General features: G+C 43.7%; 2 protein-coding genes across 2 annotated transcripts; both read left to right on the top strand.

Annotated features, from left to right (window-relative positions):
- The first annotated feature begins 1190 nt into the window (after positions 1 to 1190).
- Positions 1191 to 15369, top strand: LOC136055028 (disintegrin and metalloproteinase domain-containing protein 9-like). The gene is made up of 21 exons (XM_065746613.1): positions 1191 to 1275; positions 3514 to 3608; positions 4709 to 4785; positions 5361 to 5439; positions 6391 to 6467; positions 7238 to 7457; positions 7968 to 8033; positions 8115 to 8186; positions 8759 to 8931; positions 9258 to 9342; positions 9581 to 9702; positions 10164 to 10335; positions 10850 to 10939; positions 11507 to 11702; positions 11820 to 11925; positions 12129 to 12303; positions 12736 to 12816; positions 13365 to 13470; positions 14430 to 14493; positions 14931 to 14983; positions 15101 to 15369. Exons 1-21 carry the CDS (start codon positions 1206 to 1208, stop codon positions 15367 to 15369), a joined length of 2448 nt encoding a protein of 815 aa, XP_065602685.1. The 5' UTR covers positions 1191 to 1205.
- Positions 15370 to 15519: 150 nt separating this feature from the next.
- PSTK (phosphoseryl-tRNA kinase) lies at positions 15520 to 18012 on the top strand. Its single transcript, XM_065746421.1, has 6 exons — positions 15520 to 15988; positions 16318 to 16378; positions 16410 to 16700; positions 16989 to 17064; positions 17496 to 17589; positions 17786 to 18012. The coding sequence occupies exons 1-6, from the start codon at positions 15520 to 15522 to the stop codon at positions 17989 to 17991; spliced, it is 1197 nt and encodes a 398-aa protein (XP_065602493.1). The 3' UTR covers positions 17992 to 18012.
- Positions 18013 to 21509: the final 3497 nt, after the last annotated feature.

The following is a 21509-nucleotide window of genomic DNA, read 5'->3' as shown; positions in this document are numbered from 1 at the left end:
ACAGATGCAAAAGCGCTGAAAACTCGTCAGTGCTACAGGAGTTGACAAAAGAGAAATGACTTGGAGAGATGCAGCCCCTTCTTTTCCCTGAGACGTGCTAATACTGTGCATCACATAGGAAGGAGAGCATAAATAAAAGATTGGGTTCATTTAATTTTCAGTAGGATCCTAGCTTCTGGAGTCAGGGAGCGTTTCTCTTTACGCTGTCCTGTGGATGCAAGCCCAGGGAGCTTGGATATCAAGTTCTCATGGCCCGCTCGGTGCTTCAGCTGAGGGATGTGAATTAGGTCTGTTAAATACAAAGATGGATTTGGACTGGCTTTATCCAGGATAATATTACGGTGCTGGCATCTCTGTTTTTTGTTCTGTTGTTGTACTTGAGCCTTTATTTTGTGTGACTGACCAGCACCGGGAGAGATAGCTTTGCTCTGTTTTAATTTAAAATTAATTAAAATTAATTACTTAATATAAATGTTTTAGTGTGAAAGCTATGTTGTATCAGTCTCCTGTTTGAATTTCTAAAGGCGCTCCGTACTTCTGAAACGCGTTGCACTCTCACCCAGCTTTGGGAGTGTTTATCTTCTGCTCTTGATGACGATGGTGTTGCTTAATGCCTTGGAAGATTATTCTGATCCTGGAAGAGTGATGAAGTCCTCAAAATTACAGACTTTTGGTGAGGAGAACTGTCCTTAATGTGGCTGGGGCTAGCTAAAATCCGCGTATTATGTATAGCTGTGTGATTTCCATGCGTTGATATGCACTGCATTTTTTTTGTTGTGAAGATAAAATAATGGAAAACAACGAGCTGAAATTTCAGAGAGTAGATTTTGCTGAGCTAGCAATGACAAGTACAAATATCCCAAATAATCGTACCTGTTGGTAGCAAGACTTGATGCTTTGAATCTCATATAACCTCACTGCGGTGCCAGTCCAGGTCCTTCAGAGCAAACCAGCTCAGTCCTGGTGTGATGTGGCTGCCTGCCTCCAATCAGCATTTCAGAGCGGGCTGCTTTTTGTTTGCGTTAAGCTGCCTAACCAGTTTTCTTGCAAGCTTAATGGATGAATTTTTACTTCCCATTTCCTTAGCAGAGATGAAGTATCAGAAAGCTTTTTCTGTTGCTTACCTTCAGAGCAGACGGCTCTTGTTCTTCTAGTTCAGTGCAGAGCAGTGAGAGCCAGGCACGGTGACTCCAGGAAATCCAGTCATGCTAAAGCACGGCCTGTTTTTCTTCACTTTTGGACTATCTTTAACTGGAAACTCTTTTTGGATGAAAGGTAAGCTTTTTGTTTCTGTTACATATGTAGGAATTCTTGTGCTCTATGATCCTGATCAGAAACATGCAGACCTTTCAAACCAAGGCACAGCTGCCCCTAAGGCATTAGGCTGTTGGCAGATCTCCTATCCAAGAAGCTCTGGTTTGGGGAAAGCCTTGCAGTTTGAACCTTTTCATAGCTTACTTGTGATTTTTTCCCCCCATGACAAAGTAGGTGTTTAAAAACATCTTTTTTCTCTACATGACACTGAGACAATTGCAGCTGCTGTCATTGATGGACAGTAAAGAGTGGAGAAAAAGATTTGAATTCCAGTGATGTTTTGTTTTACGTCCACGTTAACTTCTTTACATCAATGATTAGGATTCAGATTTTAGATGTAGATGTAATGCCTGAAGTATTTCTTAGAAATAGATATTTTTATGACCAATATTACATCTGCTTTCCCACTTTTCTTACGGAATCATTATAGAATTGAGTTGTAAGGGACCCCTTGATGACCCTAGGTCCAACCTCCCTGCAACAAACAGGGACACCCAGAGCTCCATCAATGCTCACAGCCCCCTCCAGCCTGACCCTGGGGGTCTGCAGGGATGGAGCACCCCCACCTCCCTTTGCAACCTCTGCCAGTGCCTCACCACCATCGCTGCAAAAAACTTTTTCCTTTCAGGTGTCAGAATTTAAATTGTTACAACCGTGCTTCTGCTGTGAGTCCTAGATGCTCTTCCAAAACAAAAGACTTTATGATTTAGTTAATAGAGTTATTTCAGACAAAAAAGACAAAGGTAAATAGGGAGTGCCGATATTATTTACAGGCCTGTTTGCTAATAGCAGCTTCCTCATTTTGATTGTAATGGCAGTATTTAATGTTAATCATAGGCTACCTGCACCTAGTTTTCAAAACTCCTGATGTTATCTAATAGGTAGAGTTCATCATTACACTGAGGAATCCTCCTCCTTGCTTTGAACTGATGATTCACAATTGCTCTGTGGCTTCTTTGCAGTTACAGTCTCCTTCCACAGAAACATGGGAGCCTGAGGTTAATCTTGTCCTACTACAAATGAGAAGAAATCTCTTTGTTTCCTCATATAAGAACAATTGAAGAAGTAGGTTGTTAAAACCCGTGTTATTGTTGACTCTGTAATCTGTTTAAAAGCAACAGTTGTGTCTCTGTTGACCAAAGGGAGCACTAAAACCACTTTCATGGACAGGCAGAAAAAAAGAAGGAAAGTGTAAGTTCTCTCAGTTTTCATAAAGGTCACTGGAAATTGTTTTTGTCTATTAAACTGTTTACCTGAAACCAGATACTCAACAGACTTCTTATCTTTGGCTTCCTGAGTTAGGATGGTGTTATGAAGATAACTCTGATAGAATGTTAAAGGTTACAGACCTTTCTCAGAGAATACAAGAGAAACTTGACTCTTGCTGAGCAAGCGTCCATCAGCCACTCCGAGAGAGCCCATGCATCAGCATGTTGGTCCCGACACCAGCGAGGTGATTTCACAGAACCTGAAGGAACTCAGTGTTAATTGAGATGCCAAAATCTCACACACAGTTAGTTTTAACTGGCCAGCTACCTCAAGATTTACTGGAAGAGGGCAGGTGGGTGGACAGAGAAGACAGCTACTGACATCCTCTGTAGTTTGTCAGGTTGAAAGCGTCGAACGTGGGAAAAAAAGTGTTTAAAAATGACCAACTGTGTTGGTTGAGGAAGGATTTATTTATTTTTTTTGCCCTTCAATCATTTGTTTTTGTAATGACTATATGAAGGAATGAACAAATTTGAGTTATTGTCTCAGTTGTAACTATGATCAACAATTAAAGTCAAGATGAAGAGTAAAGTCAGCTAGTTTTGGATGCCCGCTTTAAGAAAACCTTTGCTTGAATTTGCGGTTTTTAGACATGAATTGTGTTTTGGAGTAGTGAAGACATCATCTTAAATCAAAATAGCATTTCTGAAGAGAATGAGGCCGCATACATTTATGTCAGGGATGAAGAGTACTTTGGCCATGAATGAAAACACTGATTTCTTTGGCTTTCTCAGCATAATCCAAGAACTCAGGCAGAGATGGAGCAAACCAAACTGAGCAAGGGCAGTCTGGTCCCATGCTGGTGAAACTCATGTTTCTCCATTTATTGCCTATCAGAATTATTTTGCAGCAGTCATCTCTGCCCTGACGCCAACAGAAGACATCACTTACCCATTCTGATTCCTTAGAAATTTCAAACTTTATTTTTAGGTGTGTATTCTGAAGAGGCATCCAGACTTCCTACATTTGAAATCATTATTCCTCGAAGGCTGACAGACAGAGAGAAACGCCCATTTTTCCATGAGGTTTGCTGTTCTTATCTCTATTTCTAATTTGCTATTTTTCACAATATTGCCCCATACTACAGACACACATGCATGCTATGTATGTTTATATAGATTAGATCCTTAAGTTTTCTTGAGTAGTTTTGAGTGAGTTTACTTCCACGGAGACCTGTGACTGCACTAGTCCTGTTAACAGCCTTGTAAGACAGAAGTAGGAAGGAGCGTGGAGAATATTTCATTTTCCTCCAAGCCACATTAGACTTTGAACTTGAATTAATGTCCATGCTATGTGTGCTCTGTTGTACACTGTACACAACCTTTGAAAAACCAGAGCACCTGAAGGGCAGATGCTCCCTTAGTACAAGTGGTCCCATACAGTTAAGAGTTAACAAGATCTGAACCTTAATTCTTCAGCTCTGACGTCATTTACCTTTACACCAGATACAGAGTTCAGTTATTGAAATAACTGATAATGAAATGGTTAGTCATCTTTGTGCAAACTGATTACCTAAGGGAGAATTTGTGTGTTGTTCAGCTGGCTGATGAGGATTTACATAAGGAGTGTCACAAAACTTGATGTGATAGCTCAGCTGAGTGCATACATGGGCTGTGCCTTCCCTGGGGAACTAAGTCTGGCCACCTTCATTCTTCTGTGCCTGCTTCCTCTCCACTAGTGCCTCAGGAGCATCTGTTCCTATGACTGTAAAGCTATACAATGGGCACCAATGTTTAGCTGAACTAACACTTATTTTTTTGTTATTGGTTTAATACCACAAATTGTAATTATTGACCTTGTTTTTAGACAGCGTATCCTCATTCCTTCTCCAAATCTCTAATGGCAAACATACTTCACCTTTTGTGTAGTTTGTGTAATTTTTCATTATGTCTTCTATATGATTATTTGTAGCCCAACAGAATTTGAACTTTCCTTAGGAAAGAATGTAGAGTGTGGTGCTAAATCTTTGAAATACAGAAAGCATGAAGGGTAGGAAATGTGTGATTTGTGAATCAAGTGAATACGTAAAACATATGCAGTAGTTGGACCTCTGTTATCAGAGAAAACATGGATCTGGCACACCCAGGTAGGAATTCATGTAATGATATTTTTGTTCTGTTTTCAGGAGCATTCAGATGACAATCTTTCTTACTCAATTAAAACCAGAAATGGAACATACCTCCTAACACTGAAGAAAAACAAGTACGTTACAGAGTGTTCATTCCATATTTGAACGTTGTTGCAGACAGCCAAGTATTTTTATACTGGCAAAGTTCAGAATACATCATTTTAATGGCAAATGCAATAATTACAAAATACCTGTTGAGTAGTGTCTCTGTTATGGTACTAGCTCGCATGCACAAGGTAATATTTTTTCTGTGCACAGATTTATTTTGATTCATTTTTTATTAGCACCACAAAGCAGTCAACTTCAGAAAATCCTGGAGAAGTGGAACTCAGCTCATGGTTGGCAGGGAGGGCTGTTAGTAATGTTGTAGTTAGATAAGTGTGTCTGTTGTTCTTCCTCGTTCCTGAGTCAGTAATAGTCCAGGCCCTGATACCACATGGTCTGCTGAGCTCATCATCTGGATATTTTAGTTAGACTATTTCAAAATAACACATTTTCCAAATAGTGCAGCTCATTGTTAAGATATCTTTCACGTCTGTGTGTTTTAATAATAATATAAGAGGAGTATGCTACTAAATGTAGTACTTACTAGGATTCTTGATTTATTTCTTGCTTTATAGACTCTTAAAATAAGCTTTTTTGTTTCCAGAGACCTTGTTAGCAAAGACTTTATGCTATATACATATGGGAAAAATGGGAAACTGGAGGCAACACAACCAAAGAACAAGGTATTGTACTTCATAAGCTTCCCCTGTTGTGTAAGTTTCCTCTAAGCAGAGAACCCAGGCTTTATGAACAGAAGGCCTTATTAACAATTTGGTAGATCTGAGGACTGCAGCAGGGATGTATATGCACCTATATGTATTTCAAAAGCAAAAGTGAATGTGTGTGACTGTTCACTTTTGAGTGTCTTCATGTCTGTATAGTAGAACACTAAAAATGGTTTACATTTTTGGCAGTGGAAAGGAAAATGCAGGTGATGCCAATGAAGGGCATCTATAGAAAAAAAATATATATGCTGGAGAAGAGATGTTGTCAAGTTTTTATAGCATTGATGTTTATGTGATATAAAACATAAGTTTTCATGTTCTTTGAGGGAGTGGTCGTGTCCTCATATGACTTCTGATGATAACAGCATCATTATTTTGTAAGGTGAGAAAGGAGACACTGAGAGATAATGCCAAGATTGAATTTGAGCTACCCAGCTAGGTCACCTTTGCACAGAATACTATTAGTGTTTCAGTGGCAGCACTGAAGCTCTGTAGTTTTGAGCAAACCTTAAGAATGCTTTTATGTTTCATTTCAGCCTTTAACTGCATGCTAGCTCAGTGAGACTGCTTTGTGCAAGCAGAGCTTCTTGGATCAGCCCTGGAGAGGATTCTGTGTGAGAACGAGATAAGCAATAGAGATACACAGATCTTGATAAAAGGTGGTGACAGGTTAAATAAAAAAGCTGCTTGTTTTCCTCAACCAAGGGACCAGATGCTATAGTAGTTGCTCATGTCAAGTGATACCTCATTCCCAAGGAATATGGGATTATTTTAGAATATGGGACACCTTAAATTTGTGAAAGCCAGCGTTAATGTTGTGCAAATAATAAGTCTGGTTACCAAATACATTTAAATTGGAACACAGCAACCTTATTTTGTCATTAATTATGTGGTTTTGCTGCATTTCAGACACACTGTTATTATCATGGCACTGTTGAAGGAATGGCTGACTCGGTGCTTGCTCTGAGCACGTGTGATGGCCTAAGGTATAACCTACTTCTTTTTGCTTCAAGATAGTTCATTGCAGTACCACCAGTAAAAACAAAACAAAACAAAAGCCTTAATATTCATTTTCCACATGGAAAGAAACACCATCCTGTCTTGAAAATATTTTTTACATTTCACATCTCAATGAAGCTGCAACTCTATACGGGTTTTTTTCTTTGTCTCCAGTACTATTTCTTTTTTTGTCACTTCTCTAAAATTCCTTTGGAGAGAAAGACAACAGAGGCAGTGCATAATCTAAATATAGGTTTATATGGTTTTATATGGTTTATATTTTCATGGGCATGAACAGAGGCCTCTAATGCTTGACTCAAGTGCACAGAACATCCTGTGCTGGAAGGAACCCTCTAGGATCACTGAGTCCAACTCCCAGCTCCATGCAGGGCAATCTGAGAGTTAAACTATGTATCTAAGAGTGTAGTCCAAATGCTTCTGAATCCTCATGTCTCTGGGGACATGACATCTTCCCAGAGAAGCATGTTCCAGGGCTTGACCATCCAGAAACAGTTAGGCTTTCCCACTAACTGATTCAAGGAGCATACATTTGCCTAAAATCAACATTTTAAATGAGTACTGTTTTGTCTTTTGAGATCCTGTTGGGCATTTGAATTCACCCCTAGATTGAGATAATTTCAGATAATAATTTATGTTAACATAGGGGTATGAATAATTGTAAGTATTCATCTGTTGTTCACTCACCTAGTCCTAACAACGAGAGAAAAATAATCCTTCATTCTTTTATGCTCATTAGAGGAATTGTCTTCATTGCTGGCAAATGGTATGGAATGGAGCCACTCAGCACATCCAGGACATTTGAACACAGGTTTTACCAGTTAGAAGATATGCAGCATACTCCTTTCCAATGTGGTGTGCTGAATGACAGCCTTCACCATGAGAAGAAGTTTGTGAAGCAGTCTGTGAAATATGCATTTTCACCAAACAATAGCTCTAGTAGAGAAGAGCTTTTGAGGGTAAATACATTTCTGTTTCTCTTCCAAGGGCTACAGTCCAAACTATTTCCTCAGTCTGTCCAAGTAGCCAAGGGTCTTCAGAGGCCTTGCTTTAGCATGGTATCATTGCAGGTGGGTTTGGCTGAGCACCTCCTTCTTACTCACATTTTCATGGACCTCAATCTGTTGAGAGTTCTGATAAAGACACTCTGAAAGAAAAGAATAGCACAATGGGAATTTAACATAGCTTGAAGCAGTCCTTTAGCAGAAGAGCAGAGCTCATCCCAAGACTGTCATGGGTGTATGAAAGGCATTAAACTGCCATTCAGCTCACACATCTCAAGGTCTGACCAACAGTAAACTATTAACGTACAGATACTGATGTGGAAATCTAAAGCAACTTTACATCTGAGACCACGTTAAAAATGCAGATTTCTTTATAAATACATTAAATGAAAAGGATGAGAAAGATAAGTTATAAACCTTAAATTCTCCAGACATTGTTAACTTACTGTGCTTTCTAATTTGCAGAGGAAGCGAGCTGTCCTGCCACAGAAAAGCTACGTGGAATTATTTATGGTTGTGGATTATAACAGGGTAATGTCTTCATAGAATGATAAATACACTGTGTTAAAATAACAACAATTTCCTCTAACATTTGCATATGACGTCTTACAGTTTTTGCAGAAGAACTCTGATCCTGCTGCGGTGCAAAAGGAAACAGTTGAGCTGATTAATTATGTTGATGGGGTAGGTCAGTTCAGTCACATATATTTAGTCGTTTTTACATTGTCTTAGTTTTCAAAAGAAAAATTATTCAGAAAATCTGTACAATTCTGTCCTGAAACTGTATTTGGAAGTTATGTGGCAATCTGTGATACTTAAGGCATGCTATGGATTTGTGCACAAAACTTGAGGAGGTGCAGACCAGAAATCTGAGGTCTCCAGTACTTTTCATGTGTCCAGGAAGAGCATTTCCCTTGTTTGTAATTGTTATTCCTTAAGCACATTGTCAGCACTGTGAACTGTTAGGGAATGCAATGGTATGTTCACAATTTCTTCTCAAGACATTTAGCTAAGGAAATTAATAAACATGATCTTTCCAACTTCACCTGGAAGATCTGTTTCAGCATAATCTTGTGGGAGATTGCTTTCAGTCATATGTTTCTTAATGTTAAAATAGATTGTAATGATTCAATTAAACTTATGACTCAGTCATTGTTTGGCTTCATGTTAATGCAACAGCAGCAATAAAATCTTTCAGAATTCACTTGAACCAGACTGATGGAGAGCAATCATCTTTTTTTCTTCCCCTTTTTCAGATGTATAGAGCATTAAATATCCAGATTGTTTTAGTTGGATTAGAGATCTGGACAGATACAAACCAAATTGCTGTAATGGATGGTTCAGCTGGAGATGTACTGAGTAGATTTGTTTCTTGGAGACAGAAAGATCTTCTTAAGAGATCAAGAAATGATGTCAGCCATCTCATAATGTAAGTTTTCATTTAGTGGCAAAAGTAGCCTCACTGCCAGAGTTGCTAATGTACGTGGCTCTTATTTCATATATGAATGAAAATATTACTGGAATAAAATTCCCTCAACTTCCAAACTGCTTTAACCTGAAAAAAAAAATCAAGAAAATGTAATGAATTCTTTATAATTTAATCAGCTCAGAAGCACTGATGCAGCAGACTTTGGTGACTGATCATTATTTTCAATCTATGTCATCCAGTATTATTAGTTACTTGTTTCATCAGTGTCTTTTAGAAGGAATCTTTAACTCTCTTTTGACACCACCTTCAAATTGCTTTTTCTACAGAGGGAGAGACTCCTATCATGGATCCATTGGAATGGCTTTTGTAGGTACCGTGTGCTCACAGGTGCAGGGAGGGTCCATCAGCACTGTAAGTACATTCCTGTGACTGGTTGTGTTACTGGCAGAGAATGATCCTGTTGGAAGGAATAGAAAGAGCAGCAGAATTTAGCCCTACCTGAAAATAAACAGTGGCAAACTGCCAGTTCTTGCTGGTTTTGCTTTGCAATACCATGTTGTATTGTCTTCGTAGCCTCTAAGAAGCTTGTGGCTTGAACAGAAACACAGTACTTACTTTCATAACTTTTAACACTGATTCTCTTTATTAGTTGAATCATAACAATATGTTACGTCATGCTACAGTAGTTGCACATGAATTGGGACATAACCTTGGAATGAAACACGATGATAAAAGGTGTCCTGCATCCTTCATTATGCACAGCACAGATAAGTAAGATTCCCATTTAATTGAATAATTGTTAATTATCTGCACTGGCTATGTCATATAAACTGACAAACTTCCACGAACACTGAAGAACTGTTGTGAATGAGAAGTTGTTTGAACATTTTGACCACAGGGTGAATTTTTGGACATAGAACTTGAGACCATTTTCACTTATTTTAATCGTTACCTATTTTCTGACCTGGTCAGAACATATTTTAATCAGGCATTTTTGGACTTTGTACAGAAGTGGGGTTTGGAAAGCCTATTTTATATAGGATATAAGAATGGATAATCTGATGGTCATTTTGCTTCCAAAAGTATTTGCAGTTATGTTTTATATAGTACCTTTTTTATTTCTAAAGGGACTATAATACAAAATAAAAGAAAATATTTCTGCTGACACTTGGAAATGTGACAGTATTGTCTTTTTGGAAGCTAAATATCATAAAAATATTTACACTTTCCAGGGGATCCAGGAATTTCAGTTCCTGCAGTGCTGATGATTTTGAGAACCTTGTTCTAAATGGAGGAGGAAACTGCCTCAGAAATCCACCCAAAACAAGTAATGTTTACAAAGAGCCTGTCTGTGGTAACAATGTGATTGATAACAATGAAGAATGTGACTGTGGAAAGCCAGAGGTAATGAAATTCAGTAATGAAATTCACGTGTATATTATATCTCAGTTGTTGTACCCGTGTTTTGTGTTAATGTCTGCAGAGTTTTCCTTTCAGTTTACATTTTTGCAAGCTGTATAAAGGTACATTTTAGAAAAAGCCAAAAATGATGCATTAGTTTTGGTATGAACTCAGTTAAGAGCTGCTGGACTTGATAGAACTTTGAGTCATTGCCTAACAGAGAAGTGCATTTCAGTGCACAGGATGTGAAAGTGCCATTGTTTTTTGTGCTTGGCATGAGCAGTGCAGAGATTTCTGTTCCATAAAAGAGATTACTTGTCTGGGTAGCACTTACATGTTTCCTAACTGTATCCCTCAAAAGTAGCCCAAAACACAATTACTTTGGTCATATACACACTGTGAAAATGTCTTTCTAAGAATGGGATTTGCTCATTCTTTGGAAAATGAAGGTGTCTCTAGATGCATCCCTAGCTATGCAAGGTAAAAACAGTGTCCTCTTCTTCATGGCTGTTCTTAGGAATGCACTAACCCTTGCTGCAATGCTGCCACTTGCAAACTTACATCTGGATCACAGTGTGCACAAGGACTGTGCTGCAAAAACTGCAAGGTAGGCTTTGTTTTATGAAGCTAAATAGATGCTCATTACTAGGCTGGCTTCATTTAGGGTTGTGGGAGAAGAATCTCATCGAATCTCTTGACATATTTCCACATTAACAAAATGTCTTCACCAGCAGAGAGCGTGGAAGTAGAGAATTTATCTCTGATGAGTTCTGTAGCTTAGAAAAGGAACGTCATCTCTGTGTCATCCCTCGTCATCTCTGTGTCATCCCTCATAGGAGGAAGGAGTGATCAGAGGACTTGGCAAAAGTCATCTCCGTTATGCAACTCCAGGCATCTACAAAGTCTGTGATTGTTGGCTACTTTTTAGGTTCTGCTTGTGTGTGTGTATGTATGACCTACCCCACTCTTCTGCAAACTCAGCTCAAAAACTCTGTAGCCACACCCCATGAAACTGAGGGAAATTTTGGACTTTCATTAGACATTGATCCGAAAGAAAAACAAACAAACCCGTTTTGTCTTCTTTAAAATCACAGATTCTCAGCTGTCATTGTTTCATGCTTGAAGTTGTGCTGTTACAAAATAAAAGTGAGGTGGCATTCTCCTCTTGTTCTAGTTTAAAGCAGCAGGAGCAGAATGCAGATCAAAAATGGATGTCTGTGATCTACCTGAATACTGCAATGGAAGCTATGCCTACTGTCCTGACGACGTTTATATCATGAATGGCCACCCATGCAACAACATGAAAGCATACTGCTACTATGGAGTGTGTCAGAGCTTTGACTCACAGTGTGAAGCTATATATGGAAAAGGTAAGTTTGTGATTTAAGGTAACGTGGCTTCTACGAGACATGTCATAGCTTTCTTTTTCTTTCTCATATTTTTAAGACAGCTTGATGGCTCACTAGGATTCACTGTTTTTCACACAGGCGCACGAAAAGCACCTGATCTGTGCTTTGAAAAAGCCAATATTAAAGGAGATAGGTTTGGAAACTGTGGAATGAGAGGTGGAGTGTACAAGAAGTGTCCTGTTCAGTAAGTCATTAGCAAACAGATATCCGAAGATATCCAATGTAAAATATATATTCTGTTGTGAATTTGTAGAGCATGAGATTTAAGAGGAGAATATCTTTTTTAAATGCAAGCTAAATTTGACTGGACAGTGCACTTGCATTTACTCTGTGGGTTTTTTTGGTGTGTTTTTCACCTTATCTCCAAGTGCCATTTGTTCTCTACAGGCACAGTCTGTGTGGCAAGCTCCAGTGCACTTCTGTCAGCCTTCAGAATCTTCCTGCTTGGAGTGTTGTCAATAATGCATCTGGGGTTTTATGCTGGTCTTCTGACTTTGACTTAGGATCAGATATCCCTGATCCTGCTCAAGTTCACGATGGGACAGCATGTGGAGAAAAGAAGGTAAGACAAATCACAGCAGCATTACACATTATGTTCCACCAATGGGAAAGCTCTTAATTTTCAAAAGCATTAAATTGTTCTCTTATTTATCTACTGTAATGTCATTTAAAAATCTGCTTTTTCAGACACACACACAGGGTTAATTAGCTCTTATAAAAACTGTGATGTTACAAATCAGTGGGCAGCTACAAATCAGTGAGCAATCTTACCAGTTACTCAAATTTCCATCAAACCACATGCATAGATTGAAGAAAACCTGAGATAAGTACAGCTATAAAACTGTCACGTACTCACAGTTCTATATGCCAAGGCAAAGGGCTGATAGGTAAAGGCTGCAGACTTGAAAATGTTTATTATTATATAGTGAATGTATAAAGTGGATAGTGCTTTCTGGGAATGTTGCATTTAAAAGACACTAAATACTTTTCCCAGGCCTGTGTAGGTTTTGAGTGTGTCGATGCAAGCCACCTGGGCTACAGCTGTGATGTAAAGCAGAAGTGTAATGATAATGGGGTGAGTAGATGGTGTTTTCATGCTCTGTGTCTTGAAGACAGAGGTAGCTACAAAATCCCTCTGTAAAAGCAATAGCCTGACAGATGGCTTTGCTTTATTCTGATCTGTATTAAAAGTTAAATTCACTTTTTAATCTATAATTCATGTCAGCAGTGTAACATAAACACCTTAGCACTAATGTTGAAAGACACTTCTAAATACTTCCTCTAAATTTCCCTAGGGAATTCTCTAATATTTCAGTGGCTTCAGAGTAGAAGAGGAAAATGTTCCTCTGAAGAGGAGAGGGTGGTGATCCCAGTCATATATTTCTCTGTGGGAAATGAAAATGGAGTCTGGCAGTATCAGAACTGAGAAGTCCTTTCATTTGGTGTTCTGGGATGTTGTGGAAGGAGTGAGCTCACACTTCCTAGCTTTCTATGCAATACTATTCAGTATTTCTTGTTCCCACATGCACTTCTTAATGTGCAACTCCAGATATACGTCAGAGGTTGAAAGTGGCTGCTTCCAAAAGGACTTTATTTGACTAATCCCTTTTGCATTGGCTATAGGTGTGTAACAACAATGGGAACTGCCACTGCAATTCTGGATGGGCCCCTCCGTTCTGTAACCAGTCTGGCTATGGTGGCAGTATTGACAGTGGTCCAGCTCACATGGGTATGACTCTGAAACTGCTGTTCTTACTGCCTCCAGGGTCCAATTTAATTAATCTGCTAATGCAGGGTGATTTTCAGTCCCTCTTCTAAAGCTTCATTTTTTCCTACTGCATGGGATGCTCAGTCCGACTTGGAGAATGGGAAGCATCTGATGTGTAGATCTGCAGACCAAAGTTGGTCCAAAGGTTCTGCAAGGGGAAAATTGAGTCAATTTTTGTGACCTTTATGCTGAGAGACCGTGGAAAGTGTTTTACCTCTGCTGACTAAAAGGAAAGAGGTTGCATGTCACACAGCTGAGTATACTGAAGTCCAAACCCTAATTACCAGTTTTGATTTGTAACAATTTGAAGATGGTAATTTTTACCTCAGAAAGGTATTTCTTACAGCATAAATGCTTTAATATGAGGTTAGACAGGATGGCTGCCTCACATGATCACAACTGCCTTTCTCCAGATACATCACTTCGGGATGGTCTGCTTATCTTTTTCTTCCTCGTGCTGCCAATACTGATCACGACTGTGATAGCAGCAATGAAGCGTGATGCAATACAAAGGAAGATCTGCAGGAAAAGTAGAAGGCAACACAGGTATTCCACTTACTACAAATGTGTATTTCAACACCTGTGAGGACGTCCTGAATTAATTCAGCAATCTAGTTAGACACTTTGTGTAAAAAGTATTACATTACATGGCACCACAAGGAAGTCTGCCCTACCTGTAAATGCGGGTACATTAATTCAGATGCTCTGGTGTCAGTTCTCAGGCATTTGTTTCTTAAGATGCACTGCACTTTTCTAATTGGTGCTTGTAATCGTGTCCCATGGACACAGGGGCACAGAACACTGAAATTATTTGCCCCAGCAGTGAGCTCAGACAGATGAGATCTGTAGCTGGGTCCCTTCATAAGCGTTCATCCCTTGGTGCTGTTGAGCCAATCCTGATGATGCTGTTCTCCTTTCAGGGATAATAATGCACAGCAACCAAAGCAAAGTAACAGACCACCCCGTGGCACACGGAGCGATCAGGTAAGGCAGACACATAGCTGCATTACTTCATACTGAGTATCCCCATCTCTACAGTGCCTTTGTCTCAAGCAGTTACTGATTACATTGTGGTTTTTTGACACAAGAAAGCCACCAGAATTTCCAGTTCTTCAACAGTTGGATAGGACTTCTGTGTGGGTAGGACAGCCCCTCGCTGCCTGCCCTGGGAATGCAGGCTGCCACTTAGAGCAGCCACAGAGCAAACCCCCAGTCCTGCCTAGTGTCAGAGCAGCTGCTCAGCCAGGCTGCAGGCTTCTGGAAGATAAAAAACCCCACAACAGTGTTTGAAAGCAGCATGAAAGAGTGTGACATGTCAAGGAAATGAAAGTAAGCAAGCTCTGAAATACAGTTAGCTTAGGAGAGAATAACGAGCCACAGCGTGAAACGTGTTAACCTATTACCTGTGACATCCTCCCTAGCCTGCCACAGCAAGCCCTGATATTTTCACCGTACCGCATTCGCCCGCTCCGAGGTTTGTAGAATTTAATCTCTCTGTGTATGTGCGTGGGACACACGCACTGCCAACTGCTACAGATGGCGAGGTCCCGCAGGAGAAGCACCGCTTCACAGAGCTCTTTTCCCCCTCCAGGCAGCCAGGAGGAGCAGGGCTTCCCGCAGTTCCTTCACGACCCCCCCGACCCGCGGTCCCGCCCAGCCCCGCTGTCTGAGGAGCTCCTTGGGCAACAACTGCTGCCAGAAACTGATAGGGAAAGCCACGAGGGCGGGCATCCCCGGCCCTGCGTGCAGCCGGAGCTCCTCAGGAAAGCACGCACCGCTGGAAACGCCTGGGTGCCGCCGGTCTGTGTCCTCCCCTCAGAGCGCCGAGTGCCGGCGGAACCCGCTAACTCAGCGACTTAACGACGCATCCTCCCGCCGCCGCGCGGGGAGACGCCTCCTCACCTCCCGCTCCGCGAGGGCCGCCGCTCCGCCAGGGGGCGCTGTCGCCGCGGGACCGCTGTCCCACCGCGCCTGCGCAGGGCCGCCCCGTGGGAAGCCGGGACCGCGGCGATGGAGCGGGCGGGCGGCGGCGGCGGCGCGGTGCTGTGCGTGCTGTGCGGGCTGCCGGCCGCCGGCAAGTCCACGCTGGGCCGCGCTCTGCGCCGCCAGCTGCCGCTCCGCCAGGGCTGGGACTGCGCGCTGCTCGCCTACGACGACCTCATCCCGCAGGAGGAGTGGGGGCGGGGCGAGCCGTCGGCGGAGGAGCCCCCGTCGGCCGCTCCGCAGGACTCCGCCTGGAAGCGGCAGCGGCGGGAGCTGCTGCGGCACCTGGAGCGCCTCCTGAGGGCGTTGCGCTCCGGCCCCGCCCCGCCCGGCCCCGCTCCGCCCTCGTGGGGCCGCTTCCTGAGCCGCTTTGCCGAGCAGGGGCTGCTCCCGGGGCGGAGCGGCGGCTCCGGGACCCGCCCGCTGTGCCTCGTCCTGGATGACAACTTCTACTACCGCAGCATGCGATACGAGGTGTTCCAGCTGGCGCGCAAGTGTAATTCGTGCTTCGCTCCTCGTGCTGCGCGGGGCCCAGCGGGGCGTCCTGCCTTGCTATCTTAGCAGCGGATGTTGGGGGGTGGCGGAAGGGTCGGACCGTCCCGGCACGGCAGCCTTTGCCATCCGTCCACGCGTGCTGAGCGCTGCCGGACACCGAGCTGCGGTGGTGGTGCGTGGCAGTGGGACGTGTCCCAGCGTGGCGTGCAGGCTCTTGTTGGTCGCTGGCCTGATGCGGAGCTCGTGGTGGCTACGTTGAAAACTAGCGCTCTGTAGCCGAGGATTTGCTCTTATCGAACAGTGTTACTGTGCCCTTTGCATCTGCTGTAGTTTCCATAGAAATAAACGGGAGGCACTACTTTCGGAGCGAGCTGCGTGGCTTACCGTCCGGGTCTCGCAGTGCCGCCCCTCGTCGTGCTGCAGGGATCGGCGTTCCTGCACGGCCTCGGCCGGACAGCTGTCCGTTGTTGCATCCCTGCAGATTCCCTGGGCTTCTGCCAGCTGTTCCTCGAGTGCCCCCTGGAGCTGTGCCTGCGCAGGAACCGCCTGCGGGGCCGCCCGGTGCCCGAGGGGACCGTGCGCCGCATGGCACAGAGGATGGAGGCGCCGGAGCCCGAGAAGAACCCCTGGGAGCGGCACAGCCTCATCCTGAGCTGCTCTGCGTGCTCCCCGGAGGAGGAGCAGTGTGACGTGGGGCTGGCGGAGGCTTCCCAGTGAGTTCCGTTTCCACTCGTGGGCGGTTGAAGCTTTTCACTGGATCTAAACTGTACAGAAAACAAAGAGAAACTTGCCAACGGGTGCTGAAAGTGGGTGGGAACTGTCTGAAGCCAGAAGGCTGCTCCTCATCATCGCTTCCTATCTGACTTGCCGCATAATGATTTCTCACTGCCTGCCTCATCAGTTCAATTGCAAACGTGGGCTTTCTGTCGCGTGCTAAATGAAAGATAAATTCTCAGTGAGACCGTTGCATTAACGTCTTTCTCTGTTCTTTGTTTCCTTAGCGTGCAGATAATTAATTTGCTGAGCACTGCACTGGAAAATCCCGTGAAGCAGAAGGAGGGGAACGCTGAGCAGAAGGTAGAGCAGCGGGCTTTAACGTGCACACTTCCATCAGGTGGCGGGGAATCGTACTTAGATACCACAGTGACAAAAGCTCAGAGAGCTCCGTTGCAGTTCTGGGCTGTAAAAGCAGGCGTGTGAAGGCTGGTCCTATTTAAATGGGTACTTTTGTCCCCTCGTGAAGTGAAGCCACCCAACGACCTTTCAGCATCCCGTTGGCAGCAGTGTCATGAATGCCCTTCAGAGCTGACCCGTCACACTGAGGGAGATAACGCTCACTTCATGGCACACGTACATGTCTGGCAGCCACCCCCTGCCCAGGAAGAAAAGGAGCAGATGTGCACTGTGCTGAGCACGGAGGCACTGCTGCATTTCTCCCCGCTGGAGAACGAGTGCCCCATGCTGCTGTGTGTTTGTGTTTCTCCCTGCCTGTCGGTCCTTTGGGACAGGAAGCGGATCGGGCCACCTGTGCAGCCAGTGCTGTCCATCGGGCTGATCAGACGTGCAGACGAATCGTCTCTCAAACGATGCAGGAGGCAAAAGGTACACGAAGCACCACCAGCACTGTGAGGTCAACCTGTGGAGTTCCCTTGGGATCAGCTGGTATCCCAACGCTGCCGCTGTGAGCGAGGCAGCATCCCTCAGCAGCCTTGCCTGAATCATTTGTACGGTGTGAGCCAAAGCCTCCAAGTGTTCCTTCTAAAAAGAGCATAAGGTGACAGCTTTTATTTCCTTTAAGATAGGAACGTGCTCCCCAGTGAGATGCGGAGCCTGGCAGAAGAACTCAACAAACTCAAAGCACGAGTTTTGGAAGACGTGCGGCAGGGAAGCCATCTGGAAAGCGAATCTGGCCAGCACAATCCCTCCTTTGACCCTGCTGCCAGCGTGCTCTGTTCATTCCAACTCGAGGCAACCAATGTAGTTAATAAATACATTTTAAAATAATACTATAATGTTGGATTGCTTTTCAGAATAAAGAGAAATATAACGCTGTTTTAGCAGTACTGCTGGAAACATCGTAGAGTGACAGCTTCCCACTCCGGGGGGCTCAGCCCCCTCTAACTCCGGTCCCTGGCACGGGGATGCTGCCTAGCACACCAGCCTGGGAACGCCTGGCACTCATCAAGTCCCACCTCTCTCCTGCAGTGGGACTACTGTCAGGATGGCCTGGCTTCCCCGGAACCTCATTCAGAGCACCTTGAATGGTGGCCTGCTCAGCTCTGTGCCCAACGGGTACCTGCGTGTTCCCACAGCTCTTTTGTGCCTGAGAAGGTGCAAAAGCAAGAGGTGAGATGGCATTTAGCATGCCACGCGATAGGCAGGTTGACAACGAACGAACTGCAGCAGACAGACAGCTACACTCCATTCAAATACTGCCTCCATTTCCCAAGTCCAATTTTTAGGTCAGGCTCTCAGCCTCCGTACAGCAGCTCTGTAAGGAAGAGATTTGAGATGCCTTAAATTGAGATCCTGGGAGCTGCAGGCACACGTGCATGTAGGAATATCCTGGGCTGTCCCAAGGAACGTAGACAGCTGGTGCTGCCTTCACAGCTGCCTCAAATGATCCACACTGAGCTTCCGTGCTCAGGGACAACCAGGTTGGGGTTTCACCTCACACACAGGAACACGGCTGCTGCTAAGGAAACAATATAAGGAAACAGCATATTTGGAAAACAAAGGAAAGGGAAAGATGAGCAACGGAAATGAGCAGCAAAGAGTGCCCTGGGTCAGCACCGTAACCAGGTTCTACAGCACAGCGAGGCGTGAGCGGCTCGCCGGCTGATCCACGTGCAATTGCAAGATGAATTATGGGAAGACTTCATTAGAAAGTATTATTTTATTCTTACCTTACAAAAGCAAAGCTTCACGACATGAACTACACTAGATAGAGTTATTTCGGAATGAACCCTGTCTTCTGAGAGCATCCACTACACAATCAAATTTAGTTTACGATTCTAACGGGTTTCATTTTCGCATACAAAATATGCTCTTTACATGGAAATACATATTATTAACAAAGCAGGTACTTAGAAGCACATACACAAAGATTGCTCAAGGAAAAATGCTTTGGCAGGGTATATATTTTCCTGCACCAAAACATCCATTCGCTGTAGATTTTCAGAGAAGCTTAAAATTAATAGAAAACTTGCCAGTGAAGACTTCTAAATTACATTCCCATCGTCAAAAGAAACAAAGAGCAGACAAGCAAACCCCCCAGGACACCCCGGAACGGAACATACAACAGGTCATTTTGCTAGGAAACATTGGCCCACGTTCAATTTGAGTGTTACGTTCAAATGCCAATTACAGTTGTATGTCAAAGTCAGCTCGATCTGAGCGTGGTGTCTGTGACAAACCAACTATGACTACTGCCTGTCAGCTGCTTTGCAGTTGGGTTGAAGGATTGACTGAGGTGCTCTACCAACATCTTCAGTCTAACCACGTGCTCGCTGGAGTCCTCCTCCTCGAAGTACTTAAGTCTGTTTTAAGAGCGCTATAAATAATGCATGTTAAAATTATCAACAAATCTGTAAAATATCACAACAGAAACAAACAAACCAACAAACCAACAAACAAAAAAAAAAAAAACCCCAACAAAACATTAATTTAATGTTTTGCAACTACAGAAGCTACCAGAGTCAAGCTATAGGAAAAATAAAACAAATCAGCTCGTTCCCAAAGTTCCCTGTGCATACGAGAGGTGCTCACTGCCACCTCAGCACACGGAGGTTTGTTCTCATGGAGGGAGGCTAGTGCAGTGCAGCATGTGGAGAAGCCAATGTGGAAAGGCCTGCCAGCCAATGCTCCCATGGTTCCTTAAGGGAATCCCTCGTGGACTGAACGAGTAAGGCCTGCTTGTGCATGGCAACTGTCAGGATCATCATCGCTCTTCCAGCACAGTCAACAGTAAGCACAACATCACAGAAAACGGATAGGAAAATGCACCTCCGGACGTGCTCAGTAGTCAGAAGGAACTAGTTACAGTCAGGGTGCTGTTTGGCACAACGGGACACGCAGCATTGGGAACTACACACCCAGCCCAGCAGCTGCTGTGTGTCGAGGACGTTGTGGCCAGCAGCAATCTGCCCTGCAGAGCTGCCTGCACAGCCACGCACTGAGCACTGCCCACGGGACCTCTCCTGCACAGGGAGGGAGGAAGGGAAGAGAAGGGAAAAGGGAAAGAAAAGGGAAAGGGACTAAGTGACCTTCTCTATCTGAAATTACACACAGGGGAATTCTGGTTTGGGACTCACTGGACTACACAGAAAGTCCACACTGACTATAGGCACTGCTGAAGAAAATAAGAATGGATTTGAAACAATATAAAGAATGGAAGAACGCAGTTGCAGCAATCCCTGTGGTACCAGGAGGGACAAAGACTGGAGCCACAACCCAAACTCAGCTGCTGTAATCTGTGTAACTCACAACTGGAAGGTATTCCTTACAGCAAACTCAATCTGGGAAGTTTCCTTGTAGCTGCCAGAGCCCAGCAATTAAAGCTTACACCAAAGGCAAGAAAAAGGAGCTCTGTAAATGACTAATTGCAATGCTCTTTGATATTTGTGGTTCTAACACTGTAAAATTTAGCCATCTCTGTGTGTCACCTCAGTACGGTTCTCTGACTGGAAAGGCCATGCTACACCATCTGTACAGGAGCAACACCTTCCAGGCAGATCCCAGCTCAGTCAGCTTCACCGTAGCCTCTACAGTACAAAAGGACACACGAGTGGGTGACTCCAGGTCCTCTGCACCCCAGTTTATGCAAAGAGCTGCTGCTATGCTTCCAAAAATGAACGTTCGAAGTAGAAAGAGAGAAAGGGACGTGAGAGGATTGTAATGAGTGCCATATGGAAAGTGGGAACCGTGTTCTCGGTCATGCTGACTCACGGAAACGCACCTGAAACCAAAACAGTGGATAAATAAATGAGATAAGCACATCCAGTTCCCACACTTCTGATTCATTCTAGTGAAAATCACCTCCGGTGCCAAAATTTCAGGTTCTTTTTCCCTGCAATTCATCGTCAACTGAAGGCCATGACAGTGCAGGTCTGAACAGCCCAACAGTTGCTATTCACACTGCAGACTCCTCCAGAACATTAACAAAATCGTCCTACTTTTAACAAAACGTTTTCTGCCACGTTTTGCAGGTGGGAAAGGGGGACTATACATAAGGGAAGCTTTAATCTGTCTCCAGCGAGACAAACGAAGGTAAAAGTGCATGTCTAAGTACGGTGAAAGTAATGGTTCTTCACTTCTTGAAGCATTACAAATTCCTGTGTAACAGATCAAGAGCTTTTATTGGTTTGGCTAGGATGTTTCACGTTAAGTTCCTACTAAAGTGCCTGTCCATTAGCCTAGGTGCTTCTAAAGTAACATGTACAGGATTAAATAAACACGTGCAATGGACTTCTCGTACACCTTCATGTACGTGTGCTATTAACCATGATTTAAGATGCAGCCAG

This window comes from Cyrtonyx montezumae, unplaced genomic scaffold (genome assembly GCF_038088225.1).
Source record: "Cyrtonyx montezumae isolate F1298 unplaced genomic scaffold, pur_monq_1.0 scaffold_4, whole genome shotgun sequence".
Taxonomy (NCBI): Eukaryota; Metazoa; Chordata; class Aves; order Galliformes; family Odontophoridae; genus Cyrtonyx; species Cyrtonyx montezumae.
Note: the sequence above shows the minus strand (reverse complement) of the source record. Positions and strands in the feature narration are given on the sequence as shown.

What these genes read in the sequence shown, in the direction of transcription:
- LOC136055028 (XM_065746613.1), top strand. Translation starts at nt 1,206, where the DNA reads ATGCTAAAGCACGGCCTGTTTTTCTTCACTTTTGGACTATCTTTAACT. An exon ending in TGTGCTGCAAAAACTGCAAG is followed by an intron (nt 10,940 to 11,506) that starts GTAGGCTTTGTT and finishes CTCTTGTTCTAG; the next exon opens with TTTAAAGCAGCAGGAGCAGA. An exon ending in CAGCATGTGGAGAAAAGAAG is followed by an intron (nt 12,304 to 12,735) that starts GTAAGACAAATC and finishes TACTTTTCCCAG; the next exon opens with GCCTGTGTAGGTTTTGAGTG.
- PSTK (XM_065746421.1), top strand. Translation starts at nt 15,520, where the DNA reads ATGGAGCGGGCGGGCGGCGGCGGCGGCGCGGTGCTGTGCGTGCTGTGC. An exon ending in GGGCTGGCGGAGGCTTCCCA is followed by an intron (nt 16,701 to 16,988) that starts GTGAGTTCCGTT and finishes TTGTTTCCTTAG; the next exon opens with CGTGCAGATAATTAATTTGC. An exon ending in AGGGGAACGCTGAGCAGAAG is followed by an intron (nt 17,065 to 17,495) that starts GTAGAGCAGCGG and finishes CCTTTGGGACAG; the next exon opens with GAAGCGGATCGGGCCACCTG.